Consider the following 26,158-nt stretch of genomic DNA (forward strand, 5'->3'; position numbering starts at 1 on the left):
TTATGTGAGTCACCGCAGAGTTCACAGGACTAGAATAAACAAAGTTTAAGGATGTTATCTACAAGACAATAACACAGACAACAAATGTTAGGGGTATCTCTGAAACTAAAATAGTTCAAAAGAGTTACAACAACTCCCACCCAAACACACAAAAAAGCAAAGTACAGGGGTTTTTCAAAAATAAGTATGTCAGCAGCTCATGTTGAAGAAGCACCCGTACAAATGAGAACCATCTGCATGTGAGCAATCAGTTAACATCCATACATGGAGAGAATAGAGAAGAATTAGTGGTAACTTACCCTCTCCGTTGTAATGGACGAGAACTGGCCACAAAAGACATTATTCTAGAAATTTTGAGATAATACTGACAATACTTCAAAATTCCTCGTAACTGAGCTCATGTTTATGACTATATAAAACAGTAATAATTTACAAATGTCATTATAAAACATTCTTCACAACACAAAAGAGCTCTTCAGTTCAATTGTTGTCTGGCAATATATTCTCCCCAAAATGGACATTAATTATTAATTAGGTAGCTTAAATTGAACCTTCTCATCCAAATTGCACTGATTAGTAACTACATAACTCAAATTTGAACCTATCTTCACCTCAAAGTATGCAAACATTTCTTTCATAAACTACACTTTCCCCAAAGTTCAGCCAAACTTTTCTTTGTAGTGTTTGATGAAGCCCACTTCAAACTCAATCATAGAATGACAACCCTTTAATTCTTTTTCTACTCACACCTCCCCATGTTCCACACCTCCCAATCATAAGCAGTGGGGTCCATCCATTCTCTTCTTATTCCCATCGTTCAGCTTTTCTGACCCTAAACTCTTCTCATCAAACTCCTTCAAACTCCGAAGAGATAAAGAGGATATAGAAGAGGGAAGAGTTTCAAACTGATGCAAAAGCTTTGAAATTAGAGCGTATATACTTTTAGTAAGGTAAAGATGACCTTTTCTTTTATACAACGGTTACATTTTTTGAATGCTATGTTTCCTTTCCTCTACATTCAAAAGAAAGCAAATGCTTCAAGAAAAAGCTGCCTCCTTAATACAGTTGTTATATATTATAACCCGTGGTTTCTCAAACTTTGAATGTGCAGGGTTAAGCAAAGAGATCAAATCTTGATACGTAAAAGATGGAGAATTTATCTGTTTGTGACGAGAACTCTGAGGATAGGTTGAATACCGATATTGAATGCTCTACGCCGGGAGCTGAATCACTGGATTATAGCCGGACAATCTCTGAGATCTCAACTTACTCCGAGCAAAGTAGTTCAGATGAGCCATTGAATTTGGGTTGGCCAGTTTCGAAGCTCGCAGCACGAGCTTCGCCGCTTCTTAGAAAGCTTGGAATGAAGCAGCACATGACCAAGGTCTTAGGCTTGAAATCATGTGATGGTGAAGCGTCAAATTCAGGTATATCACAAGCTATAATCCGAATCTATTCATTATAAAGAATGATATCAAATTGTAAATACTTCATGAAATTACCAGATATCGAGCTTATGAGGGAGAGATTTTCAAAGCTTTTGCTTGGTGAGGATATGTCAGGAAGCGGGAAAGGTGTCTGCACTGCTGTAGCAATCTCAAATGCCATTACAAATCTCTACGGTATGTTTTATTCCTTACATAATTTCGTTCAATTGCAATTTTTGGTTTGGTTGTTCCTTACGAAATCGCCCTTCTTCCTATTTGTTTGTAGCAACAATTTTTGGGCAGTGCTGGAGATTGGAGCCCCTGTCACAGGAGAAGAAGGCAATGTGGAGAAGAGAAATGGATTGCCTCTTATCGGTATGCGATTACATAGTTGAACTCTGCCCCTCTCTCCAAACTTTGCCCGATGGAACTTCTCTCGAGGTAAAATATCCTCTATTTCAAAACCTAAGAATTTTGTACCGCTTTTATTGTTCCCTTTCTAATAACATGTCGCAATCTCATCAAATTTAGGTCATGGAGAGTAGACCCAGATCAGATATCTACATAAACCTCCCAGCACTTGAAAAACTAGACATGATGCTTCTTGTAAGATTTTTTAAACACTTAGTATGCACAAATTGCTAATACAAAAAGATTATCAGCTCATTCGACATCGTAGAATTCTACAGGAAATCTTGGATAGCTTTCAGAGCACAGAGTTTTGGTATGTAGATGAAGGGAACCAGTCCCCGAGCCCTAGAATCTCAAGCTCGTTCAGACGAGTGATTCATCGAAATAACGAGAAGTGGTGGCTGCCTATTCCATGTGTTCCAGATTACGGCCTCAACGAGAAATCACGAAAGGATTTGCAAAAGAAGCGCGAGTGCGCGAGTCAGATTCACAAGGCTGCAATGGCTATCAACGCCAGCATTCTTGCTGAAATGTCCATCCCAGATTCATATCTTGCTTCACTTCCAAAGGTGATAATCTACCTACGAATGAGAAAAATATCCCCGCAATGTTTTTGAACCAACACTAATCACCTTACCTTACAATTTATAAGCAAATAAAGATGAATCTTTCCGATGAGGCGTCCATTTTCAATATGATAAGCATATACATGTTTATATCTGCCACATCCCATAACTCCGATTTTGCATCCAAGTAAACTTCATATAAAATTAAAACGCGGGGGGTCATACTGTCACTTTTGGGTCATTGGAGGATTTTATGTAATTTACTATTATATACATGATAGTACTTCAGGGCTTCCAGTTTTAACCAAAAATTTGTCTTTCAGAGTGGAAGAATGAGCATAGGAGATTCGATATATCGCTACATGTCCACTACAGACAAGTTTTCACCAGAATATATTCTCGATTGCCTCGATATAACTTCAGAACACGAAGCGCTTGAGCTTGCTGATCGTGTTGAGGCTGCGGTATATGTATGGAGACGGAAAGCAAACATGAACAATCCAAAATCATCATGGGATATTGTCAAGGATCTAATGGCTGATGGGGATAAAAATGTAACTCTTGCTAGCAGAGCCGAGAGCCTGCTGCTGTGCTTGAAGCAACGATATCCTGGTTTGTCGCAAACAACGTTGGATTCTTCTAAAATTCAGTACAATAGGGTGAGTTTCATGAATCAATTTTCTGTTTAGCGTAAAAATGAGTAAAAATTTTGATTAAAAGAAAGACTGAGAGAAGTTTTTTGCAGGACGTAGGGCAAGCAATACTGGAGAGCTACTCAAGGGTGCTTGAGAGTTTAGCATTCAGCATTGTTTCTTGGATAAATGATGTGCTTTACATCGACGGATCTGTAAAAAAACAATGAACAGCAACTACTGTGTGGACTGACTGGAGAAGTTAGATTTTTGATAATCATGTAACAGAAAATAGAAGAAAATTGTATTATTGACCCAAGATTCTTCCTTTTTTGATGACAACCTCTTGCGATAGAATTCCTTGATGAGCATCAACTCCGGTGGGCACACAAGTCTAATTTTCAGATGATGGTCTAAGACACCTTCACAAAACGAGCATATGGTTCCACTATATGTCACCATTTTAAAGAATTTTCAGTTTATATTTTTCTTACTAAATATGTTGTACTGCATGTTGTGATCACCAAATGTTTATATTGTGCGAAATCCAGAAACCAAGATTAGAAAAGAATTGCTATCAAATCATTGAATATACGCATCCCTCAATACTTCAAAGAGAATTTGTTGATGTTGCCAAAAGAGTTCGCAGATATTCAGAGGTATAGCCTGCCACCACTTGCGGACTGCAAAGAAAATGGCTTTTCATACATGCCAAACCAAAACATGTCCAACCCATTTACAGTGAAGCTTGAAACCACAAGGAACTAAATATAAAGATGACCGTGTACCTACACCGCAGGAGGTCCAAGGATCTATTAGAGCAAACAATAAAGGTGTTCCTAAATATAAAGATGATTGCATACCCTACAAGGGACCAGGGCAACATAGAAACCCTAATTTGAATTGGCTACAGTTAATCAACTGAACTAACGATACAATTCCCCGTGGTCACGCTAATTTCGTAGGGGATGGAATTGCACCATCCGTTTTGTGCATTAAATCACCAGTCTTTTTCCAACCTCTACTGAAACACCAAAGGCCACCTTTTTTTTATCAAAATGGTACATCATCATTCATGATATAAAATGAGGCTGCTTGAAAGAGCTACAGACTATTTCTAAGATGAATTGAGGGGAAAAAAATAATTAACTCTAATATATACAACAGCCTTGGCAAAAGAATGGCAGCAAAATGGGCACAGCTTCTATGTGTTAGTTTACCTGGCCCTGCACAAACCGGTCAGCTGAGAACAACAGCGGCTTTCATTCTCATTTTCAGTATATATATATATATATATATATATATATATATATATATATATATATATATATATATATATAGTATATATATTACATTCCGCCCTTGAAAAAATTTCTTTACCAAGCTCAGGAGTACTGGACCTATGAGGCTGCTTGCTGCTAAGTCTTCCACCGCCAAAATAATTGTACAAAAGAAAAGGGGTTAGCTATCGTCATCCAATGTTCCAACATATGTGAGATCTGTTCTCCTCACTCTCACAGCACCTTTAAGCCAGCTGCAGGCCTTGAGATTGGCATGATCTCCATTAACAGTACCCATATTGCTGCTGCTATTAGAGGCAGAAGCAGACACTGTACCTTCTTCAAGCAAAGTCCATGGATCAATTTCCATTTCCGAGTCCATCGAAGCTAATGCCTTGTTTTTGGCAGATAAGTTGGCGGAAGGGCGTGTATGGACTAATCTTGGGGTTATAGCGGAAGGAGCTGGTATGCAGGGATTCAGTGAAGAAGGGATTGTTGCAGACAGTGTTGGAGGTTGGCAAGAAAAAGAGAAAGGGACAGAAGGAGGTAAAATTGGCATGGCAGCCTGAAGACGCCTCCTTACTGTAATAGGAAGCTCCATACGGTCCAATTCAGTCTGCAGAAGAAATCACAAATGCGTCAACTTTACTGCTGTCATGAATATAAAAATAATGCTAATGGGAAATTGCATGGATGACAATTGAAGAAAGAAACAATCGTGGTGTATAACTTGATAGGACATATATGGAATATAGATTTTGTATCACACTAGCCAGGCCTTACACAAAATGCAAGGCAAAGCTTGTTTCTGGGTTAGGCCTACAGTTCCAGTGGGGTTGAAGAACCACAATCCCAGGCACATGAATTGTCAAAGATCCTAAAGTTATCCAACCCATAATTTACCAATAATTTTCAGGTTAGGTTCATGCAAGCACGAATGGTTCAGTTCCACCTAACAAAAAATATGCTGTAAAGACCATTCATTAACCGGTATGGCGGTGTGTTAAGCTTGTCTTTCCTGTTGTATGTGTCCCCTTTTTTGTATGTTTCTCTTTTTGCAATTTATTTTCATGCGGGTAGGGTGAAGTTTGTCCTTCCGGTCTTCTTCATTTTTTTTTCCTTTATTCTTTTTGGGTGTCAGTTTTTTTTCTTTTTTTTGGTGGTGGCTCTGGTGGGTTGTGTGTGACGGCTTTCAATTCCTTTCCACCAATTACATGAAAATGTTTAACCAACTCCTAAATTAAACAATGGGGACCATTTGATCAATAACATGGAGGTGAAGATAATAGAATGAGAGAGGTACTTGAAGGACGGGAAAAAGAATTCCCTGCCTGCAGTAACCCTGTCAGGAAGATGTCGAACTCAGAAAACAGTTATGTCTGCAAAATCTTGTGAGTTCTATGCCAGAATGTTAATCCTACATATTTTGAGAATTTTCTAATCCCATAAAGCAAATTTTTTTGCATACTTAGCATCTCTTAATACTCTTAACCATTACCAAATACCAAGTGGGCATTTAATTCGTGTGTGTTAATATCTTTTAAGCAAGTATTATGACCAGTTAGAAAGGAAAACACTACTGTAATACAGCAAGAAAAAAATAGCAAATGCACTTAAAACCAAGCTGCAAGCTCTCTGCTAAGAAAAAATAGCAAATGCACTTAAAACCAACCTGCAAGCTCTCTGCTAACTCGCGATCGAAAGCAGACAAATCTCGAGGAGATTTGACAGTCGACTTGGAGGATGACTTGGGCTTCAACCAACTAGGTTTGCAGCTTCCAAGCAAACCATGTAGAACAGATAAAAGCATGTCAAAGAGGTTGAGACCAGAATGATCCAAGGCAACTGTAAAAGCTCCTGCATTACACTGTGATTCCCTCTTCTTACGAGAAATAGCCATCGTAGAAAGAGATAGGTCTGCATCCTCATGAATGAAACGGCTTCCAAGAAACCGGAGTATAATAGAGGCAAGTGTGTGCCTCATGTTTCTTGGAGAGGGTTCCCTGTAAAATACATCGAAAAATATTGAGAACTGTTGAGGAGAAAAATTACAACCCAATTACTGAATAAACAGTGCATGCTAACTAATGAATGAAAAGGATAGTCAAAAGATGATAAAATAACTTGACACTCATCAGTTAAACCAATTAGAGTTAATCTCAAATTTGAATTCCTAACTAGAAGAGATCCAGGTCATACTGCAGAAACCTACAAATGTCCAAGGATCTGAGTACTTGTGAAAGATAATATGTTAGGTCCACACTACTCCATAGATCATTTTGCTCCACAAATCCACTCAAAGCTATAACATATGCAACAGCCAATATACTTATCTTGGTTTGTCTACTAGTTGCTATGATTAACCATGTATCTCCAACCCCATCAAACCACACGAACACAAAAAGGAATTCAATCGCCAACAAGGAAAAACAAAGAATACTTAAGGGAAAACAGCGAAGATTGGGGAGACGATCGAAAGATTAGGATGGTCACTGCCATGTAGGGAAGTCCTAGGCCAGGCACATGCGTCAGACACCAGCATCTTGTTGTTCTTTCATGTATAGCCTTTTAAAATTAGTGTCTATGTACTGAACTATGCCCGTAACTCTTAGGTTAGAGGTGGCTGTGCCTATTGGCTTTATAGGATACATAAACTGCAGGTAACTTCAATACAATTACAACATAGATAATGATTTCATTAACAAAGGAACCTGGATAAGTAAATTAATTTAATCTATTCTAGCAGAATAACTTTATCAGTCAAAAAGAGAAGGCTAATGCCCATGGAAAACATTGCAGGTTCTGCAGCAATATATGTGCTAAATACATGCTGTGTAGAGCAGCATATTCTGTAGACTTATAAGTCCAATGAGATGGAAACCACGAAGTTATATCATGTATAGCAGCATATTCTTTAGACTTTAAGCTCAACAACATGGAAACCATGGATTTATGATTATTATGTCATTGAAGATTACTTCCTCCACTTGTGACTACATTTGAGTCATCCATATATGACAACCACCACTTAGTCAGATTTTGAATTTTCGCATTGTGGTTCACTCTTTAGCTATTCTTATTGCTTTAAGCTTCAAAACCAATCTGGAATTATGAACAAAGAATCCAAGCAAAATTTTTCTATATCCATCAATTAATCCTAAAGCCTATGGTCACCAAGCATGAAGAGGACTCTCATATTATTTAGAAATAATATCAATAAATGGAAATTAGCATATAAGGCGATTGTTCAGAGCAACCAAAGATCAGAAAAGAAAAATAAGTCTGGTACGCACATAAGCGCTCAGGTAGGAAGACATAAAGCTGAGTGTGCTATTCAGCATGTTCAACAAGGAACAACAAAAATATGTTTAGAAAGAAATGAACTTACCTATCAGCGTATACAATAGGAAGAAGTCTCACAATGAACTGCAACCGCAACCACATAGATGCTTTAAGAGCTGCGGGGGAGGGTGGAGAGCAATCAACCACTCCTGTTGGTCGTCTACCCATTCCAGGGCTTCCACCACGCATACCCTTGCGACTACCGCCTTTGTTGGAAGAAATTTCAACACCAGATGAGATATTGTTGCCATGCTTAATGCCACCATGCACAAGTATGGTTATTTGTTGGTCAATGGTACTCATCTGCTTTATCAACTCAGCAGCAAATGAATTGCGCAAGTCACTTGAGCTCCGATCTATACAGGGAAATATTAGTTCTGCCAGTGCTTTCTCAGTAACATACTGCTGGCTGCCTTCAGCATCAAGTGAAGATGAGCTGATTTTTCCAGGCCTCTTGACGTTTATGGATTCATCTATAACTTCTCCTTCTTCAATTGAAACAGGTTCTGGTTTATTTCTATCAACCTTATTTGCCGCAACATCTGCCATAAAACTTGACCAGCCCCATGGTTTCCAGAACTGGGCTTTAGTTGAAAGACCTTTGCGCTGAGCAACAGATAAAAGTTGCTGCCTGATTGATTTGCGTCCAGATAGAACATCACTACCAGCTAAAATCCATTTTATATCCATTACTAGTGACTCCTCCAATGATCTTCCAAGTAGACGGGCAACTTCTGCATAGAGTGGTGCTGCATCAGGTCTGACAAGTATTCTTGTTAAAACAATTTCAGATAAAAACTTCTCACTTTCAGAAATTGCAAAATTTTCAGCATTAGGAGATAATGATCGAATGGCCTCCACAAAGGACATGTCCTTAGTTTCAACTTTTTCAATAAAAGCTTGCTCATTCAAAAGAAACCTTAGCTCCATCCACTGCCAATGAAACTTTGCAGGCTGCAGCGCATCAAAAATATGCACAACCTTATCCACAAGTTTTCCCTCAGTTTCTCTTGCTTCAATAGGCCTAGTTACCCACGATCCATCTTCCTCTAACAAAGTAAAGGGAGGCATTTTACAATCAATAATGGCATTTAAAAACAACCTTGCACGAAGAGGAACAAATGCCAATGTTTTCAAGTGTTTGTCAGGATTATGCAATTCAAGCATTGCAGCAAACTCGGAGTCCCCACTGTCACTAGTTAGAAGATCATAGAAGGCCTGAGAGTTCCGTAAACACAAATCTCGGAATGGATAGTGTCTGATAGCATCACCAATGGCCAAGAATAAATTGTGATACAGTTGGATGTCTTCACGGGTTGCAGTATTGTTGTTGAGAACATATGGTCTCCAAATGACCATGGCAAATACTGAATATGCAGGAGGAAAAACCAAACTGAGAGGAAGCATCCGCTGCATCCTTGAAAGAGCTAAGATGTAAGGTTCACCCACAATATCTGCGACTAATCCATCAAAAACAGTTCTGCAATTACCAACAAGCAACCGAAACCAATGTACATATACTTCAACACAATGTTCAAGTTTGAAACCACCACGTAGCATCCCATTTGAACTGGTCCTAGTACTTCTAATGAAATGTAGGGCATCCAAGCCTTCCTTTAACTTCAAAATGACTATCATCCTGTCGAGACTAACAACTCCATGAACAATCGCCCCAATAACAAGAGCAGATACAGCTGCAGCAGCTTTTGTAGTCTTTCCAGCATGTAACTTACCAGAGTTGTTCAGATTTTCATTTGAAAGGTTTGGACTCATATCATGGGTTTCAGGAGAAGATTGAAATTGACTACGATGAGCCTTTCCAGAAATAAAAGCTCCAGAAACTATGGAAGAGGCTTCAGATGCCAAAGCTAGGTCAAATATACGGCCAAGACGTTCTCCAAGCGCATCTTTAAGCAAGCACAGAGAAGCTATATGAATGTGTAGAATGTGCCCAACAAAACTACGTGAACTCATTGAAGATGAAACATTTTGGTAGTTGTTTGTACTCATATCTAACAGTTTACATACAGCTGGTGCCACACTATTAATAATTGCAGAAACAGCAGAGGCCACTATGGAAGGATCCCCTTCCAGAGTTGCACCACCATTTTGCCGAATGCAGTCTACTAGCCCTTGAACAATGTCTTGAGCTACCTGATAAGCATCATCCCATTTTTCAGGAGGGCTTTTAGAAGTTCCCCCAGTTGAAACCTTCCTCTCTTTTCCATAGAAATAGTGAACAGATTCCTCAACATGTCCTTGGACTATTTGTTTCATGATCGATACAGTTCGTGACGTCCTTCCACTCATCTTTTGACGAAAATAATCATCAAAATCATTCATACTAGCAGAGACCCCAGACGAAAATCCTAAATCCCCATCTAACGTCCGTCCTGCATCAAGTTCTGCAAGCAGTCTTTGATCGCATGTAGATCTAAACTTCTTTTCCCATTTTACTACACTAGCAACTTCTCTGTATTTGTTGAGCAAATTTCGAGCAAAAGTAAAAGCTGCTGAAGTAATAGATCTTCCATTTGAGGCCATCATAGAAACAGTTCGATGCATTGCAGCGGCTAGAACTTCTGGCAAAAGGTCTGCTGCTACAATTATGTTCTCATACCTGAAATGGAAATCAAATGTCTGATAAATCATATTAAATTTTAGCGCCAATAAATGATAAGTTAACATTAAAGGTGACGAATTTGTAGATTAATGACATGACAATATCAGCAAAAAAATGGATATTTATGGCACTGCAGAACTACCATGAGGTCATGATGTCAAAGAATATCAAATAATGGAGGAGACCTAAGAACTATGTGAAAGAAAGTTATATGTTTGCCTTGATGGAGAAACAAAATGAAAACAATGCATAGTTAAGTATAGAAATAATAAAATAGCTATAAAAATTAAGTAAAGAAAGTAAAATAAAAATGATTCACAAGACCTTCAACCAATATGCATAAATTAACACCCAATGGATCGAGAAAACATACCTTTGAAGAGCTGATAATAGAAATGCCTCTGCAACTTGAATGGTATGGGCTTCCCTCCTTTTTGGTAGGATCATGGCCGTTCTTCCTATATAGACCGTACTGCTTGGTGAACTACCAATCTTTGTCAACAACCATAAAATGAACCTGACGGCCAAAATCAAGTCACAGGAAATATCCAATATGTACAAGATGGCAGACAGCTCATTTTCACCAAGTCTCCACTGTCCAGCATTCCTATCATCCGATGAAACAGAGAAGGCACCACTGTAATTACTCTGCTTCGAAGTAGACTTATCATTTCCTTCCAGCAGGCGTTTCATTAATGTCAGTAACCAAGTTGAAATTGACCGTTTTTCCAGTAGCCTAAGCTGTTTTAGACACTTCCCAATTTCACCAAGAGGTAGAGCTTTCTGCTCAATATCTCTAGGAACTTCACCCTCTGTACCAGATCTATGATAGGGGCAACTTATTTTGTTATCACATATGTGACTAGTAGATGCCCCTTGGCTACTCTGAATCCTAGCAGCAGCCAAGTGTGCAAGACTTTGAGTTTTGCGCACCATCTTCTGTCTACCTCTTGAGGCATTTTTGGCCAACTTAAGTGGTGGATCAACCTTAAATGGATCTTGGGATTTTGGCCCCTTTCGCACCCACCAAGTATCCTCATCATCTGACTGGTTTGAAGAAAACACTTGATAGGAAGAACTCCTGTCTTCGCCTAACTTTTGTCTCTTGGCTTTCCTACATTCCTCACAACCCGGGGTAGCTTCAGCCTCAACCTTGATGCCAAAAGAGCTCAAAGGTCTTTTCATACTCTCAAAAGATTCATCAGCATTGGCTTCAGTTGGCATGGAACAAGAATATGGCAGACAAAACAAAGTTGAAATCAAGCCCTTTAATTCTGCAACTTGCTTCTTTGTTTTAGAAGGCTTACAAGATGATGAAACATTTGATTTTCTACACGACTTGAACAAAGTAGATGAAGTAGTACCATCTTTAACAGAAGCTGAAAGGTTCTTTTGGTTTTGCAAAACTAAACTCATGCTAGTGCTCGAATGACTGGCACAATCACTGAGAAATCCGTGAAGGGCAAGTCTCCGTTCACTTGAGTAAATACGGGCAGTCTCATACAGCACTCCAGCTTCTACAGTTTGGGATTCTTCTAGGACATCAAGCAAACAGGACCCAGGCAGCTGCTTTAGAATTCGCTGATGTCTTTGTCGTTTTTCCATGTCAAATGAAGTCTCCTTCTGATCCATAATTCCACTGACTATTAATTGCCTTAAGTAAGCCTGAGGATAAAAGATGCCATTACGTATTAGTTCAACAACAAGAACTTGAAGTCGCTTGAAACTTCTGAAACCCCTCCCAGTCTCATGCTGATCCAGCCAACAAACAATAATATCATGCAATGGATCAGGACTTTGGAAAACATCTGTGCTTCTCTTTCTATCAGCTGAGTTCTTCATATGATTTCCAACAGAAGCAGTTTCTAGTATAGCTTGACCAAAAACATTATCATGCAAAGAAACAGATGTGTCACTGATATCATTGGCACTCTTAGAGTCGAGTGCCTTATGCATCTCTTCCTTTTTAAGCTTTAGGAGCAGCACCGCCATGTATGCTTGTGCAAAATCCTTTCCACCTGTAAACTTCATTTTATGAGGCGGGGAAGTCCGAAAGTCCCTATAATCACATGTTGCCCACTCACATAGGAAAAATACAGAACAAATAAGAGACAAGCTAGCAGCCCCAATCCACTTCAACGAAGACCGCAAACATGGACTAACTTCTGTCATCCATCGTTCTTCAGTAATCCCATCAGGCAAATCTCCGAAAAGAGAACTGTAAGCAGACCTCAAATCTCCTACCAACAGAGCTTTATCTAAGACCTGAATAACTTTTGCTGCACCGAGGCCATGAAAGCTAGGATTGACGATCTTTGCAAAATTAGAAGCACGTTTCTGAACAGTGGAAATCACATACCCAACGGATAAGTATCGAAAATAAGTATCTTCTTTGTCTATGTGATCATCATCTTCATGATCAGGCGTCCTTTTCAAAGCATTTCTGAACCTTATATCAGGAAAAACACAGCTCGGAATCTGAAAACAATCCAACGCCACAAAGGTATCAGGCACAGCAATTATCAAATAATGAAGCATCTCGGTCAAGGCTGAAGCGAGGGATGGAATTTTTGGATCATCTAATAAACTCGAACCAGCTGGACAAAGATCATTAATGGATCGAACAGCTATGTCCACGAAAGTCCGTACATAAGTCTGTGAGAGTGATATACCCTCAATAAAATCACATACAACAGGCAAAAGCAACTCTAAAGCTTCAGCTGACTCCTTTTCCTGAATCATGGTTTGGGAAAGAAAACTTTAAAATATGACAAACAGATGCTGATTAAATAAAGAAATAGTAGAACGCTTCTCTTTAAAGCATAGGGAAAGCGATCGATTACCTGAAGTTGATTAAGGACCCATTCAATGATAACAGAAGGAAGAAGAAGACCTTCCGCATAATGCCAGTTTAAAAGACGAACCATGTACCACCATTTAAACTGCAAGGAAGGCTCTTCAACATCATAGATAGCAGAGGCTGAGTCAGGTCGGTGCTGTGCTGATAAACCATCTTTTGGGAAAATATCATCCAAGAGCTGGCCCATGTACTCAATGACATCCTTGGTCCACAACTCACTACGAGCAAATTGTGCTTTATCAGGTGTTCCAGATGAAACACTAGTGGTGGCAGGGCGAACCTGGTAACAAAATTTAATGCCTTAAACCTGAGATAGGTGAAGGGAACTAAAAAACTTGTCAAAAGAAAAAATGACCAATTCTGTGGTCTGATACCTTACCTGATTAAGATAAGTAACTTTAATAAACCATGTAGCTTTTAGTAATGGAACGTTATAACGAATGAGTACTTCAAAGAGAGATTTCTTTCGATAACCATGAGGGACATGGTCAGCCAAAGAATGCAATCTTTTATGCTGCTGTGATAAAGCCTAGCAAAACCAGTTAATGATGAGGATTAATATAAGCAATTAGGAAACAAACCCTCTTACTTGTGAGAGAAGCATCAATATAGAATATAAAGTATAGCTATACATGTATATAATACATGCACATATTATACTTATTATATTTGTAACCATGAGTTCATTGCACAGTTAAAGGCCAGCAATAAATCTGATGAGAATAATGCAGAAATTAATTTATTAACTAAAATTGTACATTTGAGAGAGACCAAATTATCAATAACAATTAACAAAGAGTATTTAGACGCCATATTTTTAATAGGACATCCACACAAAGTGCATATAAGGAAATACATGGGAGTACAAAAAATCACTTGAATAAACATTTAAAGAAACACCACAACAATATATAATAAAATACAAAAAGATTAAGAATAGTGCATAATACATATATACATGTACATACATCCCTCTTTCAGGCACTGGTTTCCTCACCCAGTGGACATGTTTGAGGTGCATTCACATGGACATACAGACATAGACAAACTTACTTCCTTTAAATACACCAATAGGAAAATATATGAATCTATATCTGTGAAACAACACACGGAAATACAGACAGACAAGCAGAAGCAATTCTATAACAAACAACAAGAGCCTTAACCAAAAATTTTGGGGTTGGCTACATGAATCCTGTTCTTCCATTCAGTTTATTAGGTTCATCACAATCATATATTTCTTAATAGCTTCTGACCAAGTTCTCTTTGTCTTGTTGTGAGTTTGAAATACACACAAACTAATTTTCTCCTTGGCTTGTTGTGCATACATGTAAGCTGACTTCTAGTCCTACATAAAATCTATCAGTGTTCCCTTTATTATGAGTCTACAACTCTTTCTTTGTTCGCTCGCTGCTCTTGGTTCTCTAATACCATAACGCGCAAAGAAAGGGCCTCCATTTGCCCATGGTTGTAATATGACAGAAGAACCCCATACCAGCTTAAAGATAGCACAATTTGAATCCTGGCAAGAACTTCTCTACCTTCCACAGCAAACAGGTAATTACAACCCCCTCTGAGAAACATGAGCTGCTAACTTTTGATACTTCCAAGCAACAAAAAAATGTCACCTCGTCCCACTCACTTACCTTTCAAACCTCACAAGCTAAATGCAATTGAGCAGGCACCATATCCCCTATGACCATTGCCTCTTTTATCCACCTATGAGTACATAGCGCATGCCAAGTAGCTCACACTGCACTACCCAAAATGGAAGATTACCTACCTACCAAGTGATCTTTCAGGATTTACAGGAAGCCCCTCCTTATTCATAGTTTCCTCATTCCAACAGACTGAAGGCCTCATGTAAGGTGTTGACAGAGCCATATGCACATAGTTCACGACAGTTTTGCCTTATACTGACCCTATGCTAATGGATAAGGTTTCAAACATGATCGCACCAAAAAAACCATTCATCAACTACACAAGCGAAAAGACAAATGAAATGACATTAACTTACAGTAACTATCCCTCCAAGGTTTCCTGTCATAAGTAGGACATGTCCCAGAGTTTCGTGACCATCCATGTATGACCGCAAATGTATTCATCAATGGCTGCCATTTATTTTTACATTGCTACTTTTGTAGCTTATTTTGCGTTTTGCTAAAGGAAGAACATGAAAAGCATGTTTCTATACTTTTTTAATTATGACATTATGTAACCAATTAACGAAATAGTTCGTCTTTTTTAGTGACTAAAGGTGACTTCATACACAGGCCAAACAAAAGAGCAGATAGATTTATATGCTAAGATAGATTTATATGCTAAGAACATATACCAACATACACATGTTGACCAAGAAATATACACCAAGAAACACAGGCACAATGAAAAGTAGTAGCATGTGCAATCACAATGTAACTGCAATAAGTGCAGTGTTCCAACATAGAAACAGGCTTCACTATAGAGAGATCCACTTGCATATAATTACAGAGGAACACGCATATAATCACACGCTATGTATACACTGAATATAACACTCATGATCCTGTCTAAGAGTATGCAAATCTTAGTTCATTTCTAAGCTGTGTGTAACATTTCAATAACTATCACAATATTATGCATCATGCATAGAAAAAAACAAACGGTCTTACTCATTTTAACTAACGCAAGTTCTAGATAACCAGGAATAAATTAAAATGTAAAACCATATAGTCCAAATGAATGGATGGTCAGTGGATAAAATTTTAGATATTCACTGCAGCATGTGCATTTTAAAAAAAAATTTAAGTGATGTTCTCTATCACAAACCTCTATCCATTTTCTACGAAAATCTTCACCACATGGCCTTTGATCGGGGAAAACACTTGGCTTTATCAGTAATGGACCGGAAAGAGGCACTCCATAAACCTGGCCAGCCTGTTACATGTCAAATCTAAGTTTCTAACACAACTGGTAGTTGCTAAAACTCGAATGAGTGCATTCACATGAATCAAACAAATTATTATGGACTATAAAAATATATCAGAGAACCAACCTTTCGCTTCTGAGCACGAGATTCATTGATAAGTCTGAGACGTTTCCGAATTGCCTGAAGAGGAAACACATAAGCTTTACATGTTACTACTGAACCTTCACATGCCAATCTTGAGTAAGCCAGTCTACTAAGAGCTATTGACTGCAGTTTCATCTCATTCTCTTCACTCAAACAAGTTATTTCACTATAAAAACTGAGGCAGAAGAAGTAAATTTCAACCCCAACAAAAAAAGATCAGATAACATTTACTGCTTGAAGGATGAAACAGTGGCATTACCGACGAACTTCTTTCAAGACATGAAAATAGAACTGATATTTTTACATCATCAAAAATAGCAGTGCTTGAATATTAAAACATTGCAAAAATGGTGCATGAGTTAAAGAACTGCTTCTTCTAAGAACACATTAGGCATTTCAGAGACTGTAAAAAGCAACCAAGATAAACAGATTCTATCAGTCAAGTACCTCTTTGCATTTTAAGATGACCTCAGAATTTGAGAAATGTGTAGCCTGGGTCAGTACGATCTCTCTAGCTTCCTAATGCATCCAAGAAGAAGGGAATAGTTAGATTGAAAGGACTCCAAGGAAGCGCAGAGGGCTTGAAGAAAACATATAACTTGAAGGATATATTCTACAGAAATACAATTCTAGACAAAATGAGGATTATAAAACTATAAAATGAAAAGGAAATATTAATTATCAGAAAAATTCAAAAATTTAAAAATAGAAACAAACCATCACATGATTTTCAGCTTCCTTGACCAAATCAGAGTATGGTCATTTCTACACTTGTATTTTGTAATCTGAACTAAGAACAAAGTTCTGATATACTCTATACTTGTGCATAAGCGAAACTCGTTTTAATAAATAAGAAATATGATCGGACAGTAATTAGCCTTTTATTATAATTAACTAAGTGTACTTTAGGATTTTATTGTAAAGATATATTTTACATTATGTTGGTTTATAAGTTTAGATTTCAAATTCATCTCCCAATTCAGTATTTCGATTCTCAATCAGAGATAAGACTTATGTTAATACAATGATAAATACATTATTGCACTATGCTTCTCCAAAAAGTAGCTTCAAAAATACTTCAAAGGATTGGAAAATAATTTATAATTACAGTCCAATAATTTTGAACAATAGAATGTAAGTTATTCGACAAAGACCAATGACCTTGTTTTGACAGTAGTAAAATGAGAGGGGGGAAAAGGAGTATACTGGTAAGTGCAATACTAAGTTCCATGTACAAAGAAAATGGGTTTTTTCACAGAAACCATCTTAAAAATAGGTAATTCTACAGGAACCACCTCCGAATTTCAATTTATAAACTACATTTAAAGTGGGTTTGTGTTGCAATCAGCCACCTCCCAAATTTCACTAAAAAAGCAAAATTAATTTAGAAAGTTGGCGTTCAATTAAAAAATTGGCGTTCAATGTCCATGTTACTGACTTGTATCCTAACTAGACCTAAACACTAACATAACGAGTCATGTGCTTTGAATGTGAGTTTTTTAAGGATATTTTTAGATTTTTAGTGAAAATGTTGACTTAGGGGGGGTTATTCATTGGGGTAATTTTGGGGATAATGGGATAAAAGTTGGAACACCACTTTTTGGTGTTATTCATTGGGATAATTGTGGCTGGATTCACTTGATTGGTGTTATTGGTTTGTGGGGATAATTTGGGGACAAATTCCCCACTTCCCCCAAAATTACCCCAGCTATATAACCCCCCTCAGCCCCACCCCCAAAATTTTACCCCATATTGCTTCCTGGAACAAGAGAGGGGGACAAATTCCCCACTTCCGTCTCGTATCACCGCCCTCAACGGCATCACCAACGTAAACTCCCTCTTCACCCTCGACGGCATCACCAGAAGCCCAAAACAGGAACCTCTCCGACCCCTCCGCGGCCCCCTCTGCCTGCTCCGCCTCCCCTCCACCCATGGTCTCCCTCCACGTCTTCTCCTTCTCCTCCTTCCTCTTCTCCTCCCTCGTCGCCCTCTGCCTCAAGCAGGCCATCCGCCGCCGACAATGAATCCGTCTCCAAAAAGCGCTCTCGCGATCCAAAGCTTCACCAAGTAGGTGAGAAGGTAAATCGAATCTGAGCTCTTAATCCCTTTGATCATCATCCCTTTTATCTAAATTGTTAGTTAAAGTTTTACTTTTTTTTGCTTTTCCAGCTGATTTCGTCGAATCTGCGCTCTTAAGATTATGAAAAAAGCCCTGCATCAACAAAGAGAGATTGAGCAGGAAGCTAAGGAGCAAAATCCGACGACGTTTTCTTCTATTTACTGAGAATCCTTCTGCTGTTGATGAGGAAGCGAGAGTGTTGAATGAAATGTAGCTAGTCATGGGTTTCATGGAGCTTGTGTTGATCACTGGTTGGTGTATTTCGGTTGATTGCCCTCTTTGTCGATGCAAAATTTTAACATCTGTCAAGTAATTTTATTGACACTTTGCTACCTAAAATTTACCAATTTTAATTGAGTAATGTTGGAATGTAGTGAGGAGGAGTTGGTTTGTGCTACGACATTTTTGCAGAAAATTTTGGGGTTGTATGTTTGAACATTTTTGCAGAAGATTTTGGGATCATAGAATTAAAATATGTAATACAATTGAGTTATAAATATGTAATACTATTATTTATAATTGTTATATCAAGTTAAACTTGAACTTAATGAGCTATAAATATAATATTATAAAAAGATGTCATACAAATTGTCCCACTCAAATTGTCCCATTATCCCATTTTACCCCACTTTATCCCACTCAAATTATCCCATTGGGTAAAATTACCCATTGGAACAATTTTACCCATTATCTCCAAAATTACCCCAATGAATAACCCCCCTTAGAGGCAGTTGATTGAAACACAAGCCCGAATTAAAAGCGGTTTGTGTATAAACTGAAATTCATAGGTAGTTCCTAATTCCTATAGAATTGCTCCATTTTTAAGGTGGTTTCTAGGGAAACAGAAAAAAAGAACATTAACTAAGTGCTGCCTGCATAAGTGAACTTTGTCAATTAATAAAATTAATATGGGGTATGGTCCCTCTAAGTCTGTGAACTTTGTACGAAAGGATCAAAAAGCAGCTTAACCATATAGGAGAACTGAAAACAAGAGCAAAGCCGAAGTGACGCTCCCATGACACTCATATATGATCATTTAGAAATATAAAGGTGAAGTGGTGCTCCCATGACACTCATATACAATCATTTAGAAATATAATGCTGAAGGGATGCTTCCATGACACTCATATACAATCATTTAGACATATAACATTTTAATTTTTTAACTGTTACACATACAATCATTTAGAAAGATAACATTTTCATTTAACTGTTACACACATTGATACAATCACCTTTTATCAACAATCACAGGGTGAGCAGGGACTAAACCACATTCAGTACAGAGCCTAACTTCCATAGCTAGGTTGATTTATATGTCACTTCAGCGCTCACAATGGAATAATTTACCAGAATACGAAATAGGTAGTAAGTAGAGGGTGCCTGTATGAAAAGTAGGTTGCAGATATTGGTACGTATTGCAGTCAAGTTGGTGCTGACAGGCAGCAATTAAAATCTAATGCAGGATCAAAGCGTCCTAACATGACGAATTAACATGCCACGCAATTTCTGTATGTGAACTCCTTCACGAAGATTCCAGGCAGATTCAAGCTGTGTATCCAAAGTTAAAAGCACCTTACATTTTTACGATATACCATCTAAATATTCTATCTGGTTAATTGTAGTACCTCTCTCCGGAACTTTACCAAAGCATTGCAAATAAATTCCAAAAATTAGAGATAAAAATTTGTGATTTCGAATTTTATAGTTTTCACGTGATTTTTCATTAAGTCGGTATTAAAATACGTTTCTTCAGAACTCCCTTTTTATAAGATCCCCATAATATAAATACACATTACAAATTATCTTGTTTTGATTTACTAATGAAATGGATTAGACAACCATCTCCCTCTTTCCTTATTTGATAGTTGGTATTTCCTTATTTTTATTATATATACATGCTCAATAGTTCGTTTACAGTTGCATTTTCTTACTAGTTACTCCTTGCATAATGAGACTTATTTTGCAGGTACACATTCCTTCGACCTTGCAAGAGACGTTGCGCATTTTGCAACTATAGTAGTTTGAAAACGATTGCGACTATTTACTTCAATAAATCTGTTGGGACCTACCTTCATTTCTACTCCTGTTCATATGTGCTTTGCTGAGAACTTTTCCTAATTTCTAATCCAAAACATGAAAGCCATTGTTCACAAAATACTATCCTTAATATTAAAATCAACTATGCTAGTAGTGACACAAAGCGAACGTTACAAAGATTTTAAATAAGGGTTTTTAAGTAAAGAATCTGAAGAAAAAAACTCACATGTATCACAATACTTCTGTGTAAAAGTACCAATTTATTAAAGGAAGTGATCTGTTACCAATTCTGAAATATGTTTCAACTAAGAGTACTAAAATTTAACAAAAATTATTAAAATAAATAGTATGTTTTATCGTAACACTCCCAACTTTTTCTTAATTTCCTATGAAATCAGCTAGTTGTGCTGATATGGAAAAGGGTGGTAAATTTCTCCAAGCATGCTCCTATTTTAATATGCTCGTGACTCGTGGAAAAAATGAAATTAAACTTGTAGAAATGAGGACTAAGATAGCCACAGATTTATAGATAACAAGTTGTTAATCAGATTGATTTGGGGAAACAAGAAAATTATAATTCAGAGCCACAGATTAAACAATTCACTATTAGGGTAATTCGTACCTAGAGATCAAATATAAGTCCTGATGGAATGATCTTAAAAGGTTCCGCATTTGCTATGATACAACAGATGTAAGATTATGTAGGGAGAACTTCTTTCATTCTTTGCAAACCAATAATGGCCAAAAAGTACGAAATTCAAAGGAGGGAGAACCAAATCAAATATCCTATAAGAGCATCAGCATGTTTAGTTCTCTATATTAAACATAACTGTACACTGAATTTCAGAGAATTGAAGTTTGCAGTTTCTTTCAAAACATTGAAAAAAAAAAAGCAATCATAATTTCTAGTTAATATGATGATGATAGTTTTGTGCCTCGATCATAACATGCAAACTAAGTTGAAACCACCTTTAGGCAGTGAGCTGAATAAAAAGGATGGAAAACGAAAGAATGTTCCAGTCGTGTAGACTACACCAGTTAGGAGAAAAGAGGATTAACTTAAGTCTTAGTTACGGGTAGCTGTACACACCATGCATACTAGGTGAGAAGAGTACTTAACTCCTTAAGTCTAGTATACTTCATTTTAGCACAAAATTGCATTTTCCAAGATGATATTATGCAGTTCTTTTAGCCAATTTGATTCTATTCCTTGCATACTTGACCATGACTAGTTTATAGTTCCAGCAGGAAATCCAAAAAACGAGCTTACCTTTGCATGTATCTATAACCAAGTAGGAGACAAATATATGGTTGTATTCCAATAGAAGAGAATATAACAAACGTCGGCATCTCAGTGCATGATTTTTGTCAATGTTGAAAAGAATATATTCATTTTTTAGAAGAAGAGAGACAGAAATAAATGACAAAAATAAGTCGGTGCTTTTTTTGGCTCTTAAATGAGAGATAACTAAAGAAAGATTTCTATATAAACTGTAACAAAGATATCACTAACTCAGTTCTACAAAAAATTAAGTTTTTCATTGGCAATCATTAACATGAGACAAAAGTCATGTAAACCCGAAGGAATCATAACTTTCTACTTTTCAAGTAAACAAATATTTTTGCATAAACAACTATTCTACTGCAAACTGAGGTGGAGACAACATATTGCAGCAGCAGCAGCAACAAAAACATAATACGCTTCTACAAATGAAAATACTAATAAACATTCTAAAATCCCCAATCAAACCAGTTTCAAAAAAAAGGACATTTGATTCAATATATTTGAAAGGGCATGTCAAATTATCGAGGCCAGAACAAAAGTCAAGCTCAAGAGAATGGTCAAAACCCACATGAGTTAAACAAACAAAGAACACAAAAAAACAAACCTCGATTCCCTCAACAGTTCCCTTGTATCCAGATTGAAGATATTCCCTAGTTAGAGTCTCTTCTGGGCAGTGTGGAGTCTGTGGATGGAAATCAGGTGGCCCAAGTCTAGAACCAAAAGAAAAGGGGGACACAGGGATTAAAGCTGTATCAAAACATTCCAAGATTTGAGTAAAAATAACATAAAAAACATCATTTCCTAATACCATATTTAGGAAAAAGAAAACGGAAAAGGGCATTTAAAATAACCAAAAAATGGTATTTAACTTTTCATTCAGAAACATACATGAAGGATTGTCCCTGTTAAGAGATTAATATTTCCCACTTAAAAGAAATAGAGTAATGCTTATCCTCCAGTCAGAAACATTCAAGTATAACAGTTTACCGATTATTAAGAGGTTCTTTATCACATCTAAGCTTGTATGGTATTAATGGTGATGATCGCCTGCAAAAGAGAGTTCAATATTTGTAAGAATTGAAATCAACAACTACCAGAATAAATACTGTGATGCTGAGAAGTAAAGGTTTTCTTTAAATAATATATCATGAATAAAACACACTTCTTCCAGATATTGTGTACAGTAGTACTAGTAGACATGTGATCGACAAGCTTGCCTCAAACACAAAGTTCAAAGAGCAAAACTCATGTGCTGTACAATTTCTGCATGTGCTCTCTAAGTCACGAAAATAGCCGATGACCACTGCACAAGCAGTTTAAAAGATGGTATTTAACTTTTAATTCAGAACACCCCCTAAGAAATTGCATAAGGGAGGAAATTTATGGAGCTCAACTGCCCAAGCAATTAACTCGTACTATCTGCCCTTAAATCTAAATGAAATAACCATATTCAGTAATTACCCACTTCCTTCGAGTTACGCCAAATAAAAACCATGGATAACTCCCAAATTCAACGTTTTTGGATAAATAAAGTTAAGAACAAAACAGGAGTATAATCCTCTGCAAGAAGTAAATGTGAAAGTGTGACAAATGGAGTAAACTGTTTGAGGTCATAAAGCAAAGAGAATGATGGAATTTGCGCATCATAGGAACTGAAATGGGATTTGTTTGTCTCAATTTCAGTCAATCAGGGTCTTCTAAGGAAATCTTCTGCAGCTTTTAATTTATCTCCCTCCCTCCCTCTCTATGTTGCATGGGTACGGTTACAGGTAATGGGTACGAATACGGGACATGGCAAAGTAAAAGGTAGGGTACAATGACACAACTATATAAATATTCATACACACATATATTGTATATTGGAATTAATAACCTCTATGAGAACAAGAATGAAAATTAAAATTCCTATCATATTTTTTATATTTCTTTTATTATTGTGGATTTTAATTTGGAAAATCACTATTTTTTGAACAAGACATCCAAGCGAGCCTTCAAAATCATAATTCGAAACCTAACCTATGTCCAACGAGTTTCAAGAAGTGGATTTAAAGTGTAGGGTATATGTCCAAAAATGTATAATAAGTGATCTAAATTAGAACATGTATTGTATAAGTGAGTACATGTTCGACTAAGTGTATGCATATATGCAATGAGTGTCCAAAGAGTTTGGGTACAATACGGGTCGGGTACGAATACAGCTTCAGATTGGAAGTACCCCCGGTGACATAGATTGATATTTACAAACTCATTATTTCAAAGAATTTAGATTTGAAATGATAGTAGGCATATATTTTAAACTTAATGAGGTTTTGCCAACGTCATCACTTGTTTCCATTCCCTTCACTCATTAGCATGGTTCTCACATGCATTACCCTTGAGCTTATTTCTCTACTACAGCTGTTTAACTTCTCCCATTTTATTGTCCCACCCACTATTTTAGTAACAGTGAAACTTCAGAAGGACGCAAACTATCTTAAGGTCGCTGAACGAGTTGGATCAGAGAGAGAGAGAGAGAGATTGCTCATAAATGGTGTCATTTCTTCCACTGTCCCAGTTCATGTGACCCTGCCCTTCAAAAAGGAAAACTCTCCCATGAGACTTTTAGGCTAATTATGATCCCATATGAGCTATTTGCTTGCACTTGTCCCAATAAAAGGACAGATGTTCAGAGTATTAAGAACTAGCGAATTTGAAAAGATAATACTCGTGTAGAAATTAACCTACAGCAAACATATTATATATGTACAACAAAACGATAGAAGCTTCTTCTCAAAACAAAAAATGAAAGAAGCTAGCTACATATCTTATCTATTCAAGCAAACTACGCATTTTCCCTTCAGCTTGATAACACATCCATAAAGAAGATACTGAAAATTGTTTTCCCATGGGAAAGCCTTATGTTTTTGAGGGAAAATCACTATCAAATAAAAGTGAGAACATAAATAAACAACAGTTACCTGGAATTCAAAGAGAAGTTTGATGTCGAAAAGCCTGAGTCTACCCTTGCATTTTCCCTAGAAGATGCCCCACCAACTGTATTGTTACTGACTCCACTGCCAAAGCTGGTAGCAGGATACCTTTGCATTTCTCCCTACAATATCCGGCATAATGCCTCTAACCATACCATTGCAAGTTACTCTGTGAACTATCACTGACCATGAGCCGTTGAAGCAGTTACCAACATAAGTCCCCAAAAAACGTATCTCTAGTCTAATCACAGCAGGCTTAATAATACCAAAGCTCCCGGAATCAAAGCTCAATGGTGTAATTACACAGCTCACAAGTAAGCTCCCAATACTTCTGCTACCAGTCCCTTACACGAACTTAACCAACCAACTCTATTCCAACTTTATTCAACTCCCAAATAAATAACTAGTACAAATTTACAAGCTTGCCACCAAACTCTGCACAATTTTCATAAACCAAATTTGAATCACCAACCAACTTTACAACAAACTACCGATATCAATTACTTAAAAACATGCAAATAAATACGCAAATCCCCATGATCCAGAACGGTCAACAGTTCAAATCAATAAAAGAACGCTTCTTGGCATAAACCGTAAGCCATGATGAGGTCTAAATTTGAAAGCCCAATCACCGAGATCAAGACCGGAGCAAGGGTTTAAGGTGTCAAAAATCCAAATAAAAATTTGACATAAAAGCTAGGGCATCAAAATTTCGACGAGCAGATGTATTACAAGAAAAGTGAAGTTAGGGTTCCCAAATTCGCAGAATCAGGAAACCCTAGAGGGAGAAAGGGCGTACCTTTAGCAGATAGAGAGAGAAAGAAAGCAAGAGAGAGAAATCGGGAGACGGCGAGAAGAGAGAAAGCAAAGCGTTTGACTCTTTTTTGCCTTGATGATGATGACGACGATAATAATAGGATGAAATTAAACTAAATTAAAAATCTTTTTGAGTTTTTGAGTGCGCAAGCGAGGCTTTTGGGCTTTCGTAGTCGAAGGGAACGAAGGGATCTAGCGTAGGGATAAAACCTGTCAGGGGTTTTTCCTTTCTTGCCCCTCGAACTTCGTTCAATGACGGTAAGACGGCGTATAGAGTTTCGAGAGATTCTTGTTGGATTCGGGGTATTTTAGGGATTAGAGAAGTTGGGGGTGGGCAGTTAATTAAAGGGAAGGAACCGAACTTAAAGCCAAAGGGTGGAGGGTGGGTGCGTTTTGGATGAGGCGGATGAGAAATGTTGAGAAGGGAGTATTTTGAATATAAATATGATTAATTAAATTTGTAGCTATTCTTTTAAATTTACCAATTTATCGATATTTACTGTTATTATGTTTGAAAAATAATATTATTGTTAGTTATCAAAAATAGTAAGGAAAATTGTGTCGATGCCCCCAAATATTGGAAACACATGTGACCTGCCCTCTGAATTTTGGGCCATGTGATTCAGCGCCAGATACACATCGTATTTGAGTTAAGCCCCCAAAGTAGAGAAAAACACAGTGAAGTTACAAAATCACCCTTTGATTTGATTGAACTCGGTAATTGCGCCCCCTCCCC

The 26,158-nt window shown here is 37.4% G+C and overlaps 2 protein-coding genes across 2 annotated transcripts; one reads left to right on the plus strand and one right to left on the minus strand.

The window, feature by feature from the left end:
- The first annotated feature begins 827 nt into the window (after positions 1-827).
- Positions 828-3,378, plus strand: LOC109827239 (rop guanine nucleotide exchange factor 3-like). Its single transcript, XM_020394203.1, has 8 exons — positions 828-950; positions 1,112-1,427; positions 1,506-1,622; positions 1,714-1,868; positions 1,959-2,033; positions 2,117-2,407; positions 2,728-3,063; positions 3,150-3,378. Exons 2-8 carry the CDS (start codon positions 1,148-1,150, stop codon positions 3,264-3,266), a joined length of 1,371 nt encoding a protein of 456 aa, XP_020249792.1. The 5' UTR covers positions 828-950; positions 1,112-1,147; the 3' UTR covers positions 3,267-3,378.
- A 683-nt stretch (positions 3,379-4,061) lies between these two features.
- Positions 4,062-25,579, minus strand: LOC109827238 (mediator of RNA polymerase II transcription subunit 12-like). The gene is made up of 13 exons (XM_020394202.1): positions 25,406-25,579; positions 24,595-25,041; positions 22,625-22,684; positions 22,242-22,347; positions 16,641-16,712; positions 16,176-16,229; positions 15,950-16,057; positions 13,521-13,670; positions 13,125-13,421; positions 10,655-13,014; positions 7,705-10,278; positions 5,989-6,319; positions 4,062-4,932 (listed from the first exon to the last, which is right to left on the minus strand). The coding sequence occupies exons 2-13, from the start codon at positions 24,720-24,722 to the stop codon at positions 4,498-4,500; spliced, it is 6,675 nt and encodes a 2,224-aa protein (XP_020249791.1). The 5' UTR covers positions 24,723-25,041; positions 25,406-25,579; the 3' UTR covers positions 4,062-4,497.
- Positions 25,580-26,158: the final 579 nt, after the last annotated feature.

The sequence above is a fragment of the Asparagus officinalis genome, unplaced genomic scaffold, assembly GCF_001876935.1.
Source record: "Asparagus officinalis unplaced genomic scaffold, Aspof.V1 AsparagusV1_Un95, whole genome shotgun sequence".
NCBI classification, from domain to species: Eukaryota; Viridiplantae; Streptophyta; class Magnoliopsida; order Asparagales; family Asparagaceae; genus Asparagus; species Asparagus officinalis.